The 24,265-nt window shown below is 32.3% G+C and overlaps 1 protein-coding gene across 1 annotated transcript in view; it reads left to right on the top strand.

Annotated features, from left to right (window-relative positions):
* The first annotated feature begins 2,357 nt into the window (after positions 1–2,357).
* Gcn2 (eukaryotic translation initiation factor 2 alpha kinase Gcn2) overlaps positions 2,358–24,265 on the top strand; it is a 112,083-nt gene continuing 90,175 nt past the window's right edge. Inside the window, exons 1-3 of the mRNA XM_072534903.1 lie at positions 2,358–2,595; positions 12,074–12,243; positions 17,613–17,868. Coding sequence (XP_072391004.1) covers positions 2,539–2,595; positions 12,074–12,243; positions 17,613–17,868 — 483 coding nt within the window. The 5' untranslated portion in view covers positions 2,358–2,538. The remainder of the gene's footprint in view (positions 2,596–12,073; positions 12,244–17,612; positions 17,869–24,265) is intronic.

The raw sequence follows: 24,265 nt of genomic DNA, 5'->3' as shown, positions 1-24,265 counted from the left end.
AGTTTAACAGATGTAATATTGTATGTTGGGTTTTTGATTAAGTTTGTTATACCCCACTGTATAAATGTTTTTTATGTTGGCTCTGGTGCTTATTATATTTGCTTAAGTAATTGTTTGTTCTGAAAGCTGGTGTTATTCCTCTCTGTTTCTGGTTTTTTAGTTCTGTTGTTATCATGCCTATAGATGTAATTATTGTTTCAATTCGTTGATGGTTTTATTACTTTCATATCAAAGTCTTTCTTTCAGGCACTATATAGCTTTCCTTATTTAGATGATAATTGTGTGTAATGTTTAATCTAATTGTCAACTATCTAATATGTTGTTTCCAAGTAAGTGAAAATTTACTATATATTTACTGACGATTTAAAATGCTTTAAAATAAACAAATGCCAGGCCGAAGTCTGCAAAAGGATATTGATCGCCTATAAGTGGAGCACACAAAATGGTATTTGGATGCGTCAAAATGTCATAGTTTTCATTTGCACCTTCCTCATCCCCCAATAATATTCGAATATAGTAAACACAATTTAACCATATATTCTACTTTTGAAACCAAGGATCTAGGTGTGAACCTTGACTCTAACTATAAATCACACATTTCCACAACAATACAGAAATCTATGAAGCTACTTGGATTTGTGAAGAGAACCATCAAAGATTTTTCTTACATCTCTGCTATTTGATCTCCTTCTCCATGGTTAGATCCCTTTTCATTTACTGGTCTACAGTTTTGTCCCCCTATTACATTGCATCTAAACTGAAACTTAAGACTGTCCAATTTTTTGTCATGCCATTGTATGGATGCATGTATACTGTGAATATGTTGCATTAGAATGTATACTGAACTTCTCTTGAGGTATATAGAAATCAAAGAGACTTAATAGTTCTATTTAAAATTATCAACAGCCTGTGCACCTGCTTCAAACTTCTCTCCAAAATATTTGTTTATTATTCTCCAATATTGCAACTAGGTATGTGCAGACTTTTTATATTCTTTTCATAGATTCAATTACTCTTATAACAGCTTTACTCCCAGAACTCTTCTATTAACTAACTCTTCAAAGAAGCTCCAAATTTTTAATCTATCAGTTTTCCCCTTCAAAAGTGATAATTCTGATCCAACTTTGTAATACTTTCGACTTCAGCTTTTGTATTGTGTTTAGTGTTACATTATCTGCATGCATTAGATACCATTATACCTTGTGACTTTTTCTGAATTGATTTGTTATCTTATTTTGTGACTGTATATGTTATTTTTTTTTTTTGTAATCATACTATTCATATATTCTTCTTCCAAATCAGTTTATTGTATTAACTACATTTATAGCACTGTAAATAAAACTTGTAAAATGTTGTAAATAAAATGATATATTTTTAGTAGCTTTTGTTTTATTAAAATTAATTATTTTACAGAGGAAAGTGTGTTTATAAGCCAAATAAGAAAAGTTTGTAAATATAACATAAATATTAATGAACCAAAATATATACAAGTATCATCATTCTATTTGCCTTTTCGCCACATTAATAGATGTTCCACTTTTTATCTAAAGGAATTGTAGGGTATTGAATTGAAATGGGTATAGCTCCTAAATTTCCTAGTTGCTGAGTAATTACCTAAAATATTTATATGTAGTTTTCAAAGAACTAATAATCTTTACTAAAACCTACTTCATCACATTCCCTACTCATGCGAAAATGCTTTACAAAAAGATCTCCCATATATTATTGGTGAATGGTTTCCTCATAAAAATTTTGATTAGGAGGCACTTGAGCTCTCTCAACATTATTTAGCTCTAATTCTTCATTTTGTGTCAACTGATCCACAACATTTCCAATTAGCTGGATATTATTTTCCTCGTTCGCAAGTTCTTCCACTAATACTCTAATTATGTCATTCCTTTCTATATTCCTATTATATGAATGTGACGTAAAGTTAAATAATATTTAAAAGTCAAGCTAAATTGGTAATCTACTGACAAACGTAAACAAAGAACAAAAATATTTAATTTTTAAAATGACAAATTATTTGACATTGACAGATAAGGTAGCGGTAGCGGAATCCAGCAGGTTTTGACTTATGACATTTGGTCCAGCGCTAACCGATGGATTCGGAAGTAGCGGAGCGGTAGCTGCTCCGTCTGCTGAACGCGCCCATTGAGTTAGAATTTAATATATACGTCTATGACCTATCCACACCTATCTATGATATATATGAATCTGTGATTTTATATCTTCTGTGATTTGGGCTAAAAATACATAATAAATGTGACTGTATAACCGATATTCAGTATTCACTCACAATATATACTACTCCGTGGTTTCCCTACTCCGTGGTACACAACACAGTATAGACAACGTTATTTATTTATACTGTGGTCACAAATACATTAAAAAAGTGAGGTTGTACTATTTGACATAATTAATATCAACAAGAGAAAAGTATTCAAAAAAGTTCATTTCAGAAGTATTGAGTAGACAATTTTTACCTTGAATAAATAAGAAACAAGTAAATATTTTGTTATTTATTAAAATGTAAGAATGTCAGGGGAAGAATCTGCTGAAATTCGTCAAAATAATGAGTTAGAAGCTTTACAAGTATGTACAAAATCATTTATTATATGTATGATAAAAAGTTTTTAGGAACAGTTATTAAATAATATGCACCCGATAACTGAATATTAAGGTGATATGTATAGTAAACAATTAAGTATATGAGATGTGGGTGAACATAATATTTGCTTTAAACCATTGTAATTTGTTACATCATCATTATTTCCTTTGTACCCCTATCATCATCATCATCACCATTGGTACTATAAACCCAAAGTATAGCCTCTAGCTTTCCATGTCTTTCTTCTCATTCATTTCTATTCATTGTCAACTTTTGCAAGTTTGTTGCACGAATTCGATACATGACAGCAATAGTGGGATATTGTAATTGTCGATAAACTGAGAAATGTGATGATCTGTGCAAAATATATTTTGCTAAAGTAATAACCAGTCATAACTTTCTTATCGTACAGAGAACTGCATTTATATTTTGAATAAAACTTGTAAACTGAATACTAGATTACTTAACAGTACTTTTGTGAAAAATTGTACCAAAATTTAAAAAAAGACATGTCTCACTGTTGCACAGAAATGCTACTGGAAATATATTGCAATAAAAGTAAATATCTCACTGTCACACAACATATTTGGAAACAATTTTAAAAATATGATGAATAATCTTACTTGAAGGTTCAGTTTAACAGGGAAAATTTTCAATTACATTATATTTTCAGAAAGAAAAGAAACACTTATATTTTATAAGGTAACAAAGATTCTATTAAAGAGGTTTTGAATTATAAAAAAAAAAGAATAAAACGAAAATTAACTTTTGTTTTTCAGCTATCAAAATAATTAAAATCAAACTTTTCAGAAATTACTTATCTAGCTAATTTTCTTCGCTGGATGTTACGTCAGCTTGAGCTTGCACCCTATTGATGGCATCGTTATAGGTAGCATCATAAAATAGCAGTTCTTTACATCAATTCACTACTCTCAATGAATTCTTTGTATTTTTTTTTTCTAAGCAGGTTTAAATTAAAAACTGTTTAAAAAATAACTAATAAAATTGAACATCCAAGCAAGATGCACCGGTGTGCATCTCGCTTGCATGTTCGTTAAATATGGTGGTGCACATGGGTCCGTTATGAACTCGTTAAGCACGCAAATCCATATATAGGTTCGACTTGCCGTATAACAGTCCGGAGCGAAGGGATTAAATGAGAAGTAAAAGATTAAAAGAATGTTTGTCAATAAAGGATTCGATCAGTAACAATTGTCAAAATTTAATTTTTAATATATTTTTTTAATATTTCTGATTTTAAAATAATTTTATATAAATTCAATTATTAGTTTTAAACATATTATTTACTTTAGGTATATTATAATTCAATTTACTATTAAATGCTATTTATTTATATTTTATAATTAATTGAATATTTGGTCTGAATGTGACAGGTTTGGCAGAAGCAAACAACATATGCTTTGTTATTATGTTAACAGGTGGCCTTAAGAGCCAACATAATAATTTATTGAATTTGTTTAAAATATTGAAAATAAATATGTTATTCTTAAAAATACGCTTTATACAGATTTGCAGAATACAGATTTTTTGTTTTAACATATATCATTGACAATAAAAGTAAACAACTCTTTTTTGTTTTAACATATTTCATTGACAATAAAAGTAAACAACTTTTTTCCAAAAACGCCATTCATACAATATCTATTAGCATATTGCTCAGAATGGCTTCACTATTCACATATTCATATGTATGCATAGTATTATTGATGTTGGATATAACGAGATCTGCTTATAACGAGGTAATTTGTCTGCCATTTCAGTTCTCGTTATAGAGGGAGTTTTTTTTTTATTAGCAATAGTACAGTGTAAATACAAATACTAGAATAAATCACATTTCAGTAATAGAATAGAATTTAGTTTCTTTTAAATTCTTTTAAGTTTTTGTTTTAAATAATTCCCTATTTTATGTTGTCTCTAATCCATTTAAAGATTTCTTTTTTTACTTTATGGTAAGGTTTAGCCCTAATATTCTGTGGTAACTTATTAAATAATTTTGGTCCTACAGTATATATATGGTTCTGACATAGTGTATGTTTAGGACTGTTCACTTTTATGTTATTTAGAGTTACATTTCTTGTATTTATACCGTGTTCTATGTTTACTTTATAATATGTATTTTTTAACATAAATCTAATTACACACTTATTATACAGTTGATCAATATTTAATATTTCACTTTCTCTATATAATAAGTTAGTTGCATACCTTCTATTTTTGAACAGCATAATTTTTATGACCCATTTTTGTGCTATTCTGAGTTTTGAAAGAATTGTTGTACCCGCATAATATACCTGCTTAAGTACTTTAAAATTCAGTATGTTTCTTAGTTCATAGAATTTAAAAATAAGCTTTCTAACTTTATTAGTTACATAATTTATATGTTCTTTCCATTGAAAAGTTTCATCAATGTATATTTCCAAGTACTTTAAAAATGGTGTCCTTTCAACTACTTTATTACAATTTATATTTTAGTAGTTTTGTTTTAAAGCATTTTTCAATTATTTTACTTACAGTACTAGTTAACGCAATTGGTCTATAGTTGTTTGTAGACTTTCTGTCACCTTGCTTATATAATGGCAGTACTATTGTCGTTTTTAAAATTTCTGGGAAGACTCCAGTACCAAATACTATATTAATAATATGCTGAAGTGGCTTTATTAACTTTTCTTTATATTTTTTAATTAAATTTGAACAAATGTTATCTTCACCTCCCTTCACCCCATTTTTTAGGCTTTGTATCTCTCTCAATATTTCTTTTTCATTGCATGGAGTTAATAAGAATGAATTTAACACCCTTTTTTTACAACCCGCTATCTCTCCTGTCAGGACACTGCATGATTTTATCAGCTAATGTTTTTTCTATACTAGTAAAATATGTATTAAATTCATTTGCAACGTCTTTTTTATCATTTAGCTCTACATTATCACTATTTACAATTTTTCTAATTTCTGTCTTACATACTTCATCATTAGTAGCTTGTTTTATTACCTTCCATAGTTTTTTGGGATCATTTGCATTATTTTGTACTAGCTTCTTATAGTAAAAGTATTTTGCATTTTGTATTAGTTTAGATAGTTTTTCTATACTATTTCTATATCCTATATTTATTTATAAGAAATATATTATTATTATTTAAAGTACACTCTTTTTTTAACCTATCCCTTTTTCTTATTGAAACTATTAGTCCCCCCGTAATCCATGGTTTCAATCTTTCTTTTTTACAACCTACATTAATAGTTTTTGTTGACCTTACAATCATATTTTTAGTTTTATCAATAAAAAGCTTTGTACTTACATTCACATCATGTGTTCCGAGAACATCATAATAAATATATATAAATTTTACTTCTAAAACATCAAAATTTTAAAAACTGAACAAAACAAAAAGTAGAGGGAGATATATGAATCAATAGAAATAAAAAGAAATTCCAACTCAACAAATGGCAAAAAGGATACACAAAATAAAATATATTTCAATCTGATTTAAATAATAATAAATATAACACAGTAAAAAGCTGTTATAGTCATAACATATCTCCACTTTACCTTTTTCGAAAACATCAATGATACGCCCATATAAAAATAATTATACACTAATGACAGTAAACCATGAGATATCAGATATCAACTTTTATTTGTCACTTCATTAATGTCAGTGTCCCGTTTTATGTTTTGGCAAATAAATATAATATATATATATATATATATATATATATATATATATATATATATATATATATATATATTACAATAACTGTTTGTTTTTAATCTTGTACATTTTAGAATCTTGACAAAGGCAATGGTTTCCTGCCGAAACGTTAATTTCTATGGAAAATAAAATCTATTATACATAATAGATTAGATAGAGACATAATCTTTTTTTTTTCATACATTTTTTATTGTACAGCCTAAATATCATTGATAAATTCAATGACCATTCCAGGTATTTTTTTTTTGTTCTTGCTCTTCAGTAATATGACTCGATGCGAGGGAACAAATTTTTGTGTTGCATAATGTATTAAATTTTTCGTTTTTCAGTTTTGTTTATATGGTTATCGTGTTTTCCCCTTCTTTCTTCCTCCACACATCCAGTTTAGGTTGTTTTAGCAACAATTGTTGCCGTAGCATTATTTAAAATATCAAGCATGGCATTAAAAAACTTTTTACAGGTCCTCACTTTTTGTCATTTGACAGGAAATGACAAGCCTTATTAATTGAATGTTGACAGTTACTATATTTATTGTTAGGTAAAATAAGAGTCATACATTTTGATATGTAATCTCTCTGGCAAGTCTTGTCCACTAATTCATAAAATTTTCTTAGCAGTGATTCCTTATATTCTTCATTTAGTTTTTCTGGACAGTACTGGACAGTATATTTATATAAACAGTTATCGCATGGCGGTTTTAGTTTTTTGGCTTCGTGCAACCTGCTCAGCCTTGACAAATAGTTGTGGCCTGTTGCAATCTAATGTTTCTTTACATTTCTCTTCCCCTTCTCCGAATGAATCATTCTTTTTCTAGAAGTTTTTTCAAGTAGACTAGGATCTATTATTTAGACTCAACACATCTCATTTTGCTCATCAGTGTAGCTCAAATTATCAGCTTGGATGGAAGGTCCCTTCAATTTATCGAGTGTATGTGGATATTCATTTTCAAGAACAATATCTTTTAGTAAAGAATAAATTTTACTTGAGTCAGGAAAATTGTAGTCATCATCTATATCCCACATCATTTTAGTCACTTAGATTAAAACCATGAAAATACTGGGCAGTGTTTTCTGCAATATATTCCTCTGTGGATTTGCAAGCATTTCTAGCAAGGCTAGATTGTTGAATTTCTTCCTTTTTTACATCACCTAAAAACCAATTTTATTATATCTGTTTAACATTTTTGCGTACCTATTTCTAAATTCGCTCACCATATTCAGCAAATGAGGAAATCATTCACACAAACACGTTACTTTTGCAGATTCAGTTAGTCATAGGATAAACATTATTAATGATTTTCACTTACCTTTTGATTAATTTTTGTTATGATTCAACAGGGATACTATAAATTTTCCTCTTTCATTCATTCATTCTTCGTAATTATTTTTCACAACCAGAGCTTTTTACTAGAAATATATTACTAATACGTAACTAAATGTGAATAAACCTGTTGCTACAAGTCCTTGATGGTGTGGCATTGGCAAGATATACCAGTGTCGCTGTGACATCGCAAATAATAATTTGAAGTCACGATTTTGTTCAACACTGAGATATCTCACTGTTGTTATTTTCACTGTGTATGAACTTTAAAAGGGATACATTGGTTTAATCACTACAGAGAAAACTTGTGTAGTTATACATATCTGTGTATTAGTACCAGTATAGAGTGTAAGAAATTCTATGTAAATAGTCTATATAGGCAACAATATTTCTCCATCACTCATGTAGTATTTTCTCTATCTCTGATTTAGTCAAACATACTACTGTTAAACTTAAGTTTAGCATATTTCTTTTGTCGATGCTTTTAGCTTATGCCGTTTTTAATTGCATTGAATATGGGAAAGGGAAGAGAAAGCCTTAACATACTGTAACGACATAATACTCGTACTTTTGGGCGATAATAAGCACCAACGTTCACAAAATTTAACGAGTAGCACAAAAATCAGTGATTTTTCTTATTTGTCAAAGTGATAATCCATGCCCCGGAAACTTATATGCATGACCATAGATAAATAATATAGTAATAGTATATAGAAATAGATATGCAACTCAATGTATAAATTTCGTTCATTAGCATCACTTGCGACTAGGGTTATTACTAATCATCTTTTGGCGGGAAACTCAAATGGACACCCTTTACATACATACCCATTAGTGCCTTTTGCGGGCTATTTCGTTACTAATTAAAATTTACTGGAAAATATCTTATTATTTTCCGATGAAATAATCTCACATGTAAAAATCATAATTTTTTCTAGATATACGTATATTTATTTGTTGTTTAAAATAAAACAGTTATAAACTAATTACATAATATTTATTACACTCATATTTTCAGAAACAAATGTTAAATACTATTATTGTTTGCTTCCTGACAACTTACTATCATCATCATTTTTGTAATTTTTCCATAATTTGTACACAACGGAACAATACAATAATTCACCATGTCTAGTTTTTTTACTAGCACAACACAAAAATTCCTTGCTACAATAGGTAACTAAAATTAAACTTTAAAAACTAGGTAACCAACTTAAATTAAAATTACAATAAATTCAAACGAAAGTTAAAGATAAGAAAATAAAATTGAAAGCTTGTAAACGAACAGAATTGTTACTTTTGACAGAATTGACATTGCGGAATTAATCTTTGTTTGATTATTTTATTTGTGACACATCGAGATTGTGTTAAAATAAATGATTGGTTAAAGTCTTCCTGAGAGAGATTTCTATCATTTCTCTTTATTAACTGGCTGGGGTCAAAGTGATGGGGGAATGTTCCGAGTTCCGAGGTCATGCATATAAGTTTCTGGGGCATGTACATACCCTTGGAACATTCCCCCATCACTTTGACCCCAGACAGCTAATAAAGAGAAATGACAGCCTATCTCTCTCACGAAGACTTTAACCAATCATTTATTTTATCACAATCTCGGGGCGTCACAAATAAAATAATCAAATGAAGCTTAATTCTGCAATGTCAATTCTGTCAAAAGTAATAACAGATCTTCCGTTCGTTTACAAGCTTTCAATTTTATTTTATTATCTTTAACTTTCGTTTGAATTTATTCTTAGTAATTTTAATTTAAGAGACTTTGTAAATAGAAGAGAATTGTTTAGAGCAATGATAGACCTAGGAGTACCAAATCAGTTGGTAAGTCTAACCAAACTAACCCCTGAAAAAGTTGAATGCAGAGTACGAATCCAGGGGGAACTCTCTGAACCTTTTAAAACAAATAACGGGCTACGTCAGGGAGTCCCACTTTCCTGTATACTATTTAATCTAGCTCTGGAAAAAGTAATACGTACGTCACAAATCACAACTACCGGTTCAATATATAACAAATCTGTGCAAATCCTAGCATATGCTGATGATATCAATATCAATATTGTTGGGAGAACGGAAAACGCAGCACGAGAGGCGTACGTAGCACTAAAGGAAGCGGCTACAAAAATGGGTTTAATAATAAACACCAATAAAATGAAATAGATGGATACGCAGCCACAAATACTACGGCCACTTGTTATAGAAAACGACGTCATCGAAGCAGTTAACGAATTTGTATACCTGGGAACGCTCGTCAATACTGAAAATGACACTACCGCAGAGATAAACCGCAGAATTTGCACGGCCAATAGATGCTATTTTGGGCTTAATCTCCTTTTTAAATCTACAGTTATATCAAGAAATACAAAAGTAAAACTCTACAAAACAATAATACGCCCAGTTCTAACATATGGTTCAGAAACCTGGATGAAATGATAAAGCAAAACCTAGGATATAAGGTTTTAATCAACATAAATTGTACATATAATGTTAACAAAAACAATAGAAATTAATATGGCAGTGACAGTGACTTCTTTCAAACACTGACAGCATAAAGTTGTCTACAATATTAGAAGTCTACAGCCAAAGCAATACTAAGGAGGTTAATATCACATCATTCTCCCACACTATAATCTTCCAAATACCGTGGTAAATGACGAATTCTTTCCGATCTTCTAGGTAGTGCTGAAGGAGGCGATAAGCTCTGTTCAGAACTCATTGGGGGTTCTTCAAGAAGTAATGAATCCGGTGGAGGGGGACATGTAGATGTATCTGCCAGGGGCTGCATGTTTTGCGTGGTTGTATTGGATGAGGAATCATTAAGAGTCGAATGTAACTCATGTGGGTCTTCTACGAACACTGATTCTTGACCTGGTATATATAGTATTTTCTCATTTTTAATCTTGCTGGAATGCTTCGTGTTGAACATAAATGTTACAGACTTTTGATCAGTAATGATTGTGAAAGGCTTTCCTATAAGAAAATGGCGCCACTTCTTTAGAGATTCAACAATAGCATATGCTTCTTTCTCCACAGCAGAATGGTTCAGCTCACTAGAGTTAAGTGATCTTGAAAAGAAAGCAACGGGTCTGGAATCCTGACTCAAGGTAGCAGCAATTGAATGTTCTGAAGCATCAGTTTCAACAACAAATGGCATATTTTCGTTGATAGCGTGAACAGATGACTTTGCAACTATAGATTTCAGATTTTCAAAAGAAGATAAAGCATCTTTGTTCAATGGAAAATTGTTGACATGAGCTAATGTGTGGACCCTTTCGGAAAATTTGGGAATCCATTTTGAATAATGGGCAAACATACCTAATACCCTTCTGAGAGATGCAGTGTCATTCGGTGGAGGCATTTTTAATAAGGGTTGTAGTCTGCTAGCATCGGGCTTTATGACATGGTTTGGTCCTATAGTATAACCAAGTAAGTTTATTGCTGTTTGATTGAATTTGCCCTTGGTTTTGTTTAGTGTCAAGCCATATTTGTCTGTGGCTTTCAGAAAGTTCTCAAGATTTTTGTCATGTTCTACCTTCGTCTTACCACAAACAGTTATATCATCAAGATAGGCATATATCTCTTCAAGGTTTTCTGTGCGTATGAGCCAGTCGATTGTTCTTTGGAAACTGGCTACACCATTGGTAACACCAAACGGAATGCGACAAAATTGGTACAGTTTCCCAGCGGCTTCAAAAGCTGTGTACATCTTTTCATGTGGAAGTATTGGAATTTTTCGGAACACTAAAAAGATCCTGTTGAACTTCTGTGATCACGCCTAATCTAACACTCTTTCTTTCTGCGTAATTTATGTGAACAACTTTTAATCTTTATACTTAAGGCATTTATTTATACTTTCTAACATAGCGTACTATTTGAACATAGCCATACCAGCATTTTTCTGGCCTGCTACTATGCCGTTCCCATTCGGTTTGGTTTCTATTCTGGCCCCATTCGATTTATATTCGGGCTAAGTTCTTTTTTGGTTCTTCTTCGGGTCGACTCCCATTCAGGCTCGGTTCTTCTTCGGATTCGGTTCCTATTTGGGTCTTATTCGGGTTAGTTTCTTTTCGGTTCTTGTTCGGATTCGGGTCTTCGGGTTTTTGTCAGATCTCCGTCATCTTTAAAATAATTTCGTTGTCTTAATCCTAAATCTTTGACGGTTACTTTGGAATCTAAGTCGAACTTTTCGTCTTTATGCTGTAATTCCTCTTTGGACAGGCATTGTCTAAATTCATTCATAGTATATTTTTTATTATCTACTATTTACTATAATATAATAAAATATTTATTATTATTTAGTGTTTTATTGTATATAGCAATTATTAACCTGTATGCATTTTTTTTTTATTTATTTTTGTCTGAACTTTTGACAATATTTTTATTTCATAACTTTTGTTAAAAGGCGATCTACATTGAAAATCTAAAAGACCTGCGTAAAAAGGCAGTATGGAACAAATGGTCACCTTTAAACCTTTCCATTACATTAACACCCCAACAAGGAAGCTTGGGAACAACTCATATTTACGTACAAGTTGATATGCATCTGATATGTGACGAAAACTATCCGGAGAGGTAAGGTATAGCATTTAAAAATATCAATCCTACAAATTGTATCCTGATCATTGTTTTAATTTACTAATATTAGTAAAAAATAAAAGGATATTTATAAATTAATGAGAAAATACTCGCATTTTAAAAAAGTTATCATTTTCAATCAATTATTAATCATTTTATTTTACAATAAGTGATTACTACAGTATCATTGCCATCAGTATACCTTGCTGATCATTAATGTCCAGATGGAGTCATTTTCGGTGATTATACAAGGTTTTCACATAGACAGCACATTAAAGTTATCTCTGAAAATACACGGATTTAACGTGTGAAATTACGTGTACATTCTGAAATATTTACAGCTCTCTATCACTCTATCACTTAACGGTAAAACCGGAAATCTTTTCTTCATCTTTTCATTTAGGGGTCGCTGTTCCTTACTCTACTTCGCCACTCATTCCTTTCCATCGTGTCTTCTTCATTTAAATACTTTTTCTAAAGTCCTCGACAACACAGTCCTTCTATCTTCTTATCGGTTTTCCTCAACTTCTATCAGTTTTGTCCTTACTCCCACATAGTTCTTATTTATACGTTTGACGTGGCCAAACCATTGCAGTCCTATTTTTTTTCCTGGACGCTTTCTGTTATAAACCGGTCGTACTGCAGCCAATGGTTTATTGTATATCTTCCATTCCTTCATGATACCCAGTCCAGGATTCTGAAACCCTATATCCATGTAAGTGTGGTTGTCTCCAAAAAGTGTTTGCCGCCTGTGATCTAGTGCCTCGCAGTCGTGCAAGATATGGTCTACTGTTTCAGGTTATCTGCTGCAGAGTCCGCAGCTCTACATGAAACAATACCATTGTATGCCGGTGTTCCTTGACTGGCGCATGTCCAGTAAGGAAGACATAATTCTGAAATCATTCCTGCTTTATCACATGTCCGTCCAATATATATTTTACTACATGCCATGTATGTGGCTGTATTTTTCCAGTAAAATTTCCTGGATCGAAGTATTTTCGAGCTAATACCCTTTTAGTAAGTGCATCAGCTTTTTCATTGCCTTATATTTCCCGGTGACCTGGAACCCATATCAGTGTGACACTGTTATGTTCCACCAGTCTGCCGAGTTCCTCTCGGAAATCCCACACTAGCCTAGAGGCCAAATTAGGGCTTATGAGGGGCCCCCATTGCAATATTTGTTCTTAAACCTTTTTGAGATTGGTTCTTTTCATAACCTCGTCGTTTCTGATCTTGTCCCTTCAAATTTTACTTAACATCCACCATAACATTTTCATTTCATCTACCTCTATCTTCTATTCCTTTCCTGCTGTTTAGGCCAAACTTGTACAGTAACGCATACCTCACCACACTCTTGTATATCTTTAGTTTCAGCCCCGATTTTTCGATCACAGAGTAGCCCGCTCATTCGCTTCCAGTTAAACCAACCAGCCTGTATCCTTAGATGTCCTTCTTCTATCGATGTCTGTTTCCTTAACGTTTTCTATACAGTTCTCTACCAAATTTTCATTGTTTGCGACATTAACTTTATCTCTCTATAGTTCTTACAGTTCTCAATGTTCACTTTTTCTTTATACTGTGATACCAATACGCTTGCTCTCTCTCTCTCTCTCTCTCTCTCTCTCTCTCTCTCTCTCTCTCTCTCTATGCATTGGGCACCCTTTCTTCCTCATATATCCTACTCGTCATTTGCCACTGCTTTACCATTCTTCATCCTATTTAAAGTCTCGACAAGTTCATCACTCGTTATCTCCAGTATGACTTGGGGTTTCGCATACTCTTTCTCCACTCTGGTGTTCATTTAGCAACGTTCCATTCATACTCAAGTGCTCATACCATCTTTGCTTTATTTCAACATCGGATCTTAACACTCTTCCATCAACACTCTTAATCTGCTGCATGTCAGTCAAGTCCTTTGATGACTTGTCCCTTGCTTTAGCAATGCTCTATAACCTTTTTATCCCCTTGGTTGTTTCCAACTTTTCATACAGCTTTGCAGACGGTCTTTCCTTAGCAGTAACTACAGCGCGCTTTGCTCCCCTGTTTGCTACCTTGTATTTATCCTTATCTTCCTCTTTTTTAGACCTGTCATACCTATTTCTAGTCTCTTACTTTTTCCTAACCTTCTGTGGCACTTCGTCGTTCCACCACCAAGTCCGTTTGTCCTAGGAGGCCTTTACCAGATAGTTTTTCTAGCATTTCGTCTCCACTCGTACCACAACTTTGCTATTGGCTCCCCAACAGTTATTTACCCTCTTTTTTCTCAAACTGTTCCAGCACTCTACTCTTGAATCAACAAAAATGTCGTGTATACTTACCGAAAATATGTTGAAGAGAATCGGGCTTAATACAGACTCTTGTGGTATCGGCTTCTAGTAATATTTACTATATTAGCAGATAAATTTGTGGACAACCCCAGTTCGCATAACTGTGAATGCATTACTGTTAAATTAACACAGTGTCGTTAATTAACACACCTTTAAGATCTAGAAAAAAGCATGCTAAATATTTATTTTTAGGAAAATTTAGTTGGATATCTGTTGTTAAGTGACTTGTTGCATCTAGTGTACCAAGACCAGATCGATATCCATACTGAGTGCTTGGCAAAAGATTATATTTGTCCAGTTAAGGCGATTTTTGATAATTCTTTCGAAATTTTTTGTTATACCTTCAAGATCATAATCATTATTTTAACGACCAATTCCAAATTCTCCACATTCAAAATAAAGGCCTTAAGCTATAGGGCTTAGAATCTATGGAAATTAATAAATTAAAAGATACAGATATAATTCTGAATGACCAATTTAAGACAAACAGCTCTTCCCTCCTCAACTTATTCAGTTAACAACTATATATAAATTATATATACTATAAATTATAATAAATTTTGTGGAAGTGCAGAAAACAAAACTTTTCAGTGTTTTATTGTTATATGCAATGCTGTTTATTTTAAAATTGCAAACGTCAATTAGTCACGTTTAAAAACAACTTGTTTTTTAACATCCTAAGTTATTTGTAATCTTTAAATTTAATTACAATAAACAAATTACTAATACTTATAATTACATATTAGGTAGAATTTTTCTCCAACAAAAACAGTATTACGTAGAGACCAATGGTGTAGTAAAGGGGAGGTCTACGTTATAAAGAAATAGAATAAGAGAGGAAGGATACAATTTTTCCTTAAAATAAACTGATAAACGTAATAAACTTCCTTAAATTTCAAAACAGTTAGATTTAAGATGACCGGTCGGTCAGATAGCCAAGCGGGCTAGGCGGCCGATTCTCATTCGCGTCACTGTCGAATGGTTCAGTGGATGTGGGTTCGAGCCCCAGCTTGGAGTACAAAAAAATAAAAATGGCTAACGCAACAGTTTAAAATTCTAGATGAATCTGCGGCTTAAACTAGAATATGCTGGTGTCTGATCGGCCTATGGTGGAGCAGTACGGCAAGAGATAAGGGCTTGCGGCTCGGTGGTACTCCTCCATAGATCCCTACCGGAAGGGCGTGGCGCCTAAATACCGGTATATATATATATATATATATATATATATATATATATATATATATATATATATATATATATATATATATATATATATATATATATATAGATTCAATATAGGTATTAAGCTAGTTTGTGTGATCAGCTATATATATATATATATATATATATATATATATATATATATATATATATATATATATATAGATTCAATATAGGTATTAAGCTAGTTTGTGTGATCAGCTACACAACATACGTGTTGAAAGGGAAAAAAACGGTATTCAGATAAATTGAATCTAACAATCTAATATAACCTAACATAACCTAAGAGTCTGGCTGTAGTTGACGTGCCTCGTGTTTTACATAGGCACATAACTACTTTTGATGCCTACTTTATAGTGCCAACCACGCAATATTTAAAGAAGTTAATTTATCAAATCTCTTTTGATATATCTTCAAATGTCTAAATACCGGTCTTATTATTTTCGATTGGATTCTTTGTAACTTGTGATATAATATTATATTTATTGCATTTGGCCCCAACAGACACAGTTGTGCTGTGCTGGTCAAATTTTGACCTCGACTGGAAGTGACTGGAAGTTTTATATATATTGTCATTAAAAAATTATTCACATATAGTTTATTGAGACCAATTTAATATAACCGCCAGAAAATTTAACATGTTAATTTCCCCAAAAAAGACAAAATGCGTGGTTAGAGCAGCAAATTAACTAAGATGTAAATTGGAGCTGGAAGGTCAGATAATAAAACGAGTAATAGAGTTTAAATATCTAGGCATCACATTATCTAGCTACGGAAAGCTCGAAACTGAAGAGGAAGATCAAGTGAATAGAGCAAACAGAGCCGCAAGCTGCCTGAATGAAACAATATGGAGAAATAAAAATATCGGGAACGAACCGAAAGGCAGAATTTAAAAAACAGTCATCAGACCAATATGATATAACAACCTTAAAAATAAAAAACTGGAGAAAAAAAGCACGAAACAGATCAGAATGGAGAAGAATCCTAGAACAGGCCAAGACCCAAAAAGGGTTGTCGAGCCAGTGATGATGATGATCAGACCAATAATGACATACGCGGCAGAAACAAGACCTGGCACAGAGAGGACAAAAAGGATGTTAGAAACAGCAGAGATGAAAACACTTAAAAAAATTGATGGTAAGACACTATGGGACCGAGCTAGAAGTACAGATATATGACGTAGATGCAAGGTGGAGAACATCAAGAACTGGGTAAGAAATTGAAAAGTAGAATGGAACGATCATATAAGCCGAATGACAAAAAATAGAGTAGTAAAGACGGCAAGAGACGGTTCCCCAATAGGAAGACGGTCAGTAGAAAGACCACGAAAACGATAGATCGACAACTTAACAACACCACTTAAGCACATTGAACAACAGACAGAGTCATGTCTGTAGAAAAAGAAGAAGAAGTTGATTAGAAAAGAAAATTAAACCGAAAACATTAAAGCAATAAAATAAAGGTTTACATTTTTATTTTTGAAATTTTTATTTTTTATAGTCGTTAATAGAATATTTACAAATATAAAGTTTTTAATCAAAATTATTGAATTTTAAAAGAACTTTTTTTTGGAATTAAAAGGTATGCAACCGTTGGATTATTCCAACTTTTACTAATGGGTGCTAGGGACTTTTATATTATATGTTTTCAACAATGATTCCGTCAAAGTTTTTGCAAACTTAGTGAATCGACTATATTAATAGTTTTGGACAACCCCAAAGTTGTAACAAGATTTTTAAACCAAATGTTAACTGTTAACAAACAGTTTATGAAAAAATCGAAATAATTTTTGGTTTAATAAAAATATATATATTTCAGCATTCCTAAAATATCGCTAGAGAACAGCAAAGGTCTGTCTAATACCGTTTTGATTGAATTACAAGGATGTCTTGAACAAAAAGCGTTAGACTTAGTAGGCGAAGAAATGATATTTCAACTTTGTCAGCTTGTTGAAGAGTTTCTTCATAAACATAATAAACCTGCATCAAAAAGTTTTTATGAAGAAATGCTTGATCGCAGAAAAGAGCAAGAGATAAAGGAATCACAAGCAAGACAGATGGAACTAGAAAAAAAGGTAATTTTTTATATAATTTATTAATAAATTAATAGCAGACGATATTTTTAATAACATAAATTTCTTTTTAAGATTATTAAACACCATAATGAGTGCAAAATAGATTTTTTTGTCATTTTATTTAGAATCAAGACTTTTGAAATGTGTAAATATCTCGTACTGATATTAAAAATATTGAAATATAACATTTCTTTTGAAAAGGTTCTGAAACTGTTTTCTTGTTGCATATCTAAGTTTTGTTAAATATTTATATGATATTAAGTCACAATTGACTGTAATGAAAATTTTTTTTGACGTTTTGATTTTCACTCCGGAAATCGATTTCAAAAAAAGATTATTTTAAAATAGTGAGCTGTTATAATAAACAAGTAGTTTGGCGGTTATTGTTATTTTGTAAAAATTGACGGTTAACTTACTTGGCCTCGATCTTGGTGTTATATAGTCAGGCTTCTAGTTCTGAGAGTGATGCCTGTACCCTCAGGATGATAAGAAGTTATTTTTTTATTTGAATCTGCTTCAACCACAAGAGTTATTAGCAATTAATACAATTAGATTTTGTTAATTAGGCCTGAGGAAACCAAAAAAAGTATGGTACGATTGTGGTCACTATGTTCACTTAGAATGTCTTTTATTGTTGTAGGTAACTGTTCGTGTTGTCTTTCAAATGCGTATAACGGACACTCCACTAATAAGTGATGTACTGTTAGATCACTATCACACGCGTAACACAAAGGTTTGGGTTGCTTCTGTAGTAGAAATCATGTTTGATCTTGGTGTGTCCTAATCGTAGTCTGGAGATGATAACTTGATCTTTTCTTTTCATAGGTAGCCTCCATGGTAGGACAGTTTGTTTTACGGATCTAAGGTTAGAATTTGAGACATCCCATGTTTCCTGTGATTTGTTTATTATTTTCTTTTTAAAATATTGTTTGACATCAAGGTGGTAACAAGTAGATATTGACAATGAAATTGGTTTCTCAATTGCTTGTTTTGCAACGTTGTCGGCTCTTTCATTTCCTTTTATTCCACAATGATTGATTTGGCATATGATGAGTGCCGACTTAATTAAACTTAAAATAGGGTGTTTAGTAAAAAGTTTTTTTAATGAGGATAATGAACTCAATGAATCACTAATTATTAGGCTATTAACAATGATATTTTCATTGACGAATTTTATTGCTATAGTTCAGCAGAAAATATAGTGAATTTCTTAGGGAGTTGAAATGACCGTTCTTCACTGGTTGCTACAAATGCAGCACCCACTTCATTTTGATGATGACTATTTAATTTCTTTAAGGCTTTGGTTTTAAAGAGGTATGATGAAGTATCAGATTTTTTAAATAATGTAAGACTGATATCACACTTGAGAGAGATTTTGTCCATAGTAGAGGATTATCAGAATTTGTAAGTGTGTATATAGGAGGTACAGTGATATCTAGGTTATTTAGAATTGCGCTGATACGATGATAGAATGCTGGATCTAATCTTCTTGACTGAAACGCCGAGAAAAATCTGTTAGCAAAAGTGTTTCTGAAAACAGGAATGATTGGATTTACCGCCACCCTTGTAGCATATTATGAAAGACTTAAATATTACCTTCTAAGCTGAAGTGAGGGCTCCCCAGATTCACAGTACATGCTCTTAATAGAACTTGTGTAATGTGCTTCCGATGCTATCCTAATTGCGGAATTATGAACTGGATCGAGAATTTTTAGTATTGAAGTTTTTGCCGAGTTGTACGCAACTGTTCCCTAATCAAGTTTGGGCGAATTAGGGATCTGTATAAAGTCATTAATGTTTAAAGGTCCGCGCCCCTTTGCTTGTGAGCTATACTTAACAGATTTAGTTTATTTTGTGTAGATTGTCGAAGAAAGTGCACATGTTCTTTTCAAGTTAAAGATTATCTAATTTCATGCCAAGAAAATAAATAGATTTTGGAATAAATAGATAACACTAGGTTTGGAGGGATTAAACTAGCTCTAAAGCGTTTATGAAATGCATAGCTTTTGTTTTATTGCAAGAGAACCACAGACCAGTAGTATTAGACCAGTTTTCTAGTTTGCTAATGGCTCCTTGAATATGATGTGATATTGATGATAAATTTTTCCCTCTTGAGTAGATGACCAGGTCGTCCACAAACAGATAGGCTTTGACTAGAGGGGAAAGTGAGTTGGCAATATTATTGATTGCAATAAGAAACAAAGTAACACTAAGAGTGGACCCTTTAGGAACACCGTTTGATTGGGTTTTAATATCAGTGCTGTCTATTCGAACTTGGAAATGTCGCTTCTGGAGAAAGTTTCGGATAAAATGCAAGATGTTTTCTTGAATTGACCAGCTTGACAAGGTATTTAAAATATCTTGTCTCCAAATTGCGTCATGACAGTCAAAACAACTAAACAGTACTACCCACAGCCAAATGATTCAAGCTTAAGATATCTTGGACTTAACATAGGATGTATTTTCTTTAGAAAGTCTACCAATCTTTCGATTGTGTGTTGTATACGTGTTAGGTATAATTGTGGGTGGTGTATATGTTATGTATAATTGTAGATGATGTATCTCTGGCATTCTATTAATCCACTAATGTTGGTATGTTCTTGTTGCTGACTTCTTCTTTTAGTATTGGCAACTCGAACTTGCTACATTCTTCTGATGGATTCCCTACACATTTTTCTTCATTAAGTAAGATGAGAGCTGCTTCTTTGATTTTAACACGTATACAACACACAATACATAAACATATAATACATAAACACGTAATACATAAACACGTAATACATAAACACATAAAACAATCAGAACTTAAGGGTACAGGCATGATTCTCAGAATTGTTAACTAGAAGCATGACTATATGCCTCCAAAATCGAGGCCAAGTAAGTCAACCATCAATTTTTGGAAGACAATGATAACCGCCACACAATTTGGCCCTAAAAAATCACACTATTTAAAATGATCGTTTTTCGAAAACGATTTCCGGAGTGGAAATCGAAATGTCAAATAAAAATTATAAATTTAATTTTCATTACAGTCAGTTGTGGCTTAATCCCAATAAACATAATTTTTTTAACTAGCGACTGGAAATAAATTTAGATACTGAACTAAAGTAGATGTTTTTAAACATATGTCATCATCGTCACTAGTACTACAGTTCTAAAATAAAACCTGGACCTTCCCAAGTGTTCTTCGCCATTAAGTCCTAGCAATTTTCTCCAGCTTGTCACACCAATTTTCCAAAAATCCTGTACGAAAATTGTTGTGATTATATATATCCTAATTATCATCCACTTATATAAAACGTTCCTTTCTTTTTTGAGTGCCGTGTCCAAGTTTTAGGATGGGTAGCTTCCATGACGATTTGCCGATATCACTCTCGATCTTGCGCGGCATGTAATACTTCATCTGCTGATAATCCAGTCTATTCACGAAGGTTTCAGAGCCATGAGTATTTCTTCCTTCCAATTCCTCTTTTTCCGTCGATCTTTCCATTGAGTATCAACTGCATTATCCTGTATCTGCTTCCTCTTATTATATGCCCCAGATATTGAGTTTTCTCTTTCTTATCATCTTTATTAAGTCGCCTTCACCTTGACCTACTCTGTTCAAGACTTCTCTGTTTGAAATATGTTGAACCCATGATATTCTGAGCATTCTACGATATGACCACATCTCGAAGGCTTTTAATTTGTTCATCATGTTAACCTTCATAATTCAGGTTTCACATCCATACAGTACTACAGGATACACATAACATTTTAGGAACTTCATTCTCAGCTTTAAGTTCAGCTGAGAATTGCTTAGAATAGATCTAAGTTTCATAAATGCTCCTCTTGCAATTTCTAAACGAGTTTTAATTTCTTCATCCGGATTTAGTGTCTCGTTTATCCAACATCCTAAGTATTTAAAATGGTTAACTTTTGTTATCGGTTCATTATTTACAATTAGTTGTATAGCGCCGAGGTCTTGTTTACTAACCACAAGTAACTTTGTCTTTGTTGTATTTATGCTTAGTCGTTATTAGAGCATTCTCTAGTGACTCGATCTATAAGGAATTGAAGATCTTCGATACTTTCAGCCATGATCGCGGTGTCATCTGCATATCTGATGTTGATAATAGTTTCTCCCCTTATTCGAACTCCACATTGCCCTTCCAAGGCTTCGTTAAAAATTATTTCTGAGCAAATGTTAAACAAAGTTGGGGACAACACACAACCCTGTCTAACACCTCTTTGAATACAAATTTTGTCTGTTTCTTTGCTTAGAATAGAAGCTTCTTGATTCCAATATAGATGTAAAAGTCTCAGATCTTTATCATCTATTCCAATTATTTCTAGATATTCGAACAGCCTACCATGTTGAACCCAATCAAACGCCTGCTCAAAGTCTATAAAACAGACGTAAATTGGTTTCTGTACTTCCCAGGATCGTTGAAGTAGTGTTAGCATTGAGAACAAAGCTTTCCTTGTTCCCAATCCTTCTCTGAAACCGAATTGTTTATTTCCCATTGTGTCTTCACATTTCTGCTTGATTCTATTAAGAATTATCCTAACAAGTAGCTTGAGAGAGTGACTCATGAGACTAATTAGTCTAAAGTCTTTACATGATGATGTATTAGGTTTTTTTGGAAGTGGGATAAATGTAGACTCCAACCATATTCGTGGCAGTGTTCCAGTTTCGTATATGTGGTTATAAATATTTGTTAGTTCTGAGACATTGTCGTCGTAAAAAGTTCCATAAACCACAAATTTTTTTTTTTTTTTTTTTTATTTAGCACTGATGGCATTTTTTAAATGTATTAGAATAAAAGTTAATGAGTATCGCTACAAATACGATAAGTTACACAAATTAAATAAACTGAAACTCTAAATACCCTTTTCATTTTCTTTAATATTTGTTTATGTTCTTTATGTTCTAATATTACACTTAACTCTCGATGTTCATATTCCTCTAAAAATGATATATTATCTTTGCCTTTACATTTCTTATTAGAAAAAGACGTCGCAATACCGCCGATGCGCCAACTACTCCTATCTCGTTCCTTGTTATCCTGTTACACGTGTCTCATTTCACAACTTTGCGACTGAGACGAGAACGTGGTATATCACGTTTTAGCGATCAAGAACTACAGACATAGAATAAGACTGAAATCACAGTCACAGTATATTTTGTTGTTATTCGCAGGTCGTGATTGTTATTTTCTAACCACAGCTGTCAAATTACAGGGTAGTGATATTTAGCCCACCTCTAGTATCCAATCCATAGTCTTCCTATGTTTATGGGAGATATAACACATTTTCTACGTGATATTTCTTTGTTTCGTAGTTCATATTTTACCTCCTTCTATAGATACCATTTTCGTATATGCCACTAAATATTTCTCTCAACATTCTTCCTTCAAAGGTTTTTATTTTCTTTGGAGATGGTCAATGTTTCGGATCCATAGTTAACATTGGTAAAATAAGAGTTTTGAACATTGGCATTTTTTATTCTATCTTTGATTTTGGCTACTTGCTAGAATTATCCTCAGTTTTATTTCTTGTATAATAGAGTGCCCATTTATCATAAGGGGGCCTAAATTTTGCCTACTACCTCAAAGAAACAATTATTTTCAACAGTGCAATTGTGACAAATATTTCTGGCTCTGGTATTGTGTTGATACCATCACTTTTGTTTTATCTTTCCCCTATGTCCGAACCAACTTAACGCTTGGGCATCAATTAATGCTACCCCTAATACACTCCTTAATTTTATCCTTTTTTATCACTTCACTCATCCATCTAAGTAATATCAGTTCTTCCACATCTGTTCGTTGTTCCTCTTTCTTTGCAACTGCCCAAAGTTAGTTTCGTATATCATAACAGGTCTTATGGCAGTTTTAAAGGAATTTTAAATCTAACTCCACTACATATACCCCTATCTACTTTCCCATTAGTGTGTAATACCGATCAGAGGTACTTAAAAACTATTACTCTTTACGATCGTTTCACTATCTAAAGTTATCATTTAATGGGGATTGCTACCCTGTAGTTTCTCTATTATCTGATCTAATATAAGCGTTTGCAGACTACATTATAATGCACAGCCTAGGTTTGGCGTGATTGGTTGGTGGGTGGGTCCCAATTTAAAAATTGGCGGGTTTTATGTTTATTAAAATGACAATTGAGGTATTGTGACACAGTACCTATATCGCTAAAGAATTTATTAGCAATATACAGAGTAGCAATATACTGTGGTATTGGTACAAAGCGGATGATATTCACATTTTAGGATTAAGCTGGCTATTACAGTTTTATTAGAAATGTAATTATTTTTTCTTTTGAGATTATGTAGGTAAAATTAAATTCTGACTTGTGTTTTTTTTATTTTGATATGCTAGTGATGCTTTATTTATTAGAT

The sequence above is a fragment of the Diabrotica undecimpunctata genome, chromosome 6, assembly GCF_040954645.1.
Source record: "Diabrotica undecimpunctata isolate CICGRU chromosome 6, icDiaUnde3, whole genome shotgun sequence".
Taxonomy (NCBI): domain Eukaryota; kingdom Metazoa; phylum Arthropoda; class Insecta; order Coleoptera; family Chrysomelidae; genus Diabrotica; species Diabrotica undecimpunctata.
Note: the sequence above shows the minus strand (reverse complement) of the source record. Positions and strands in the feature narration are given on the sequence as shown.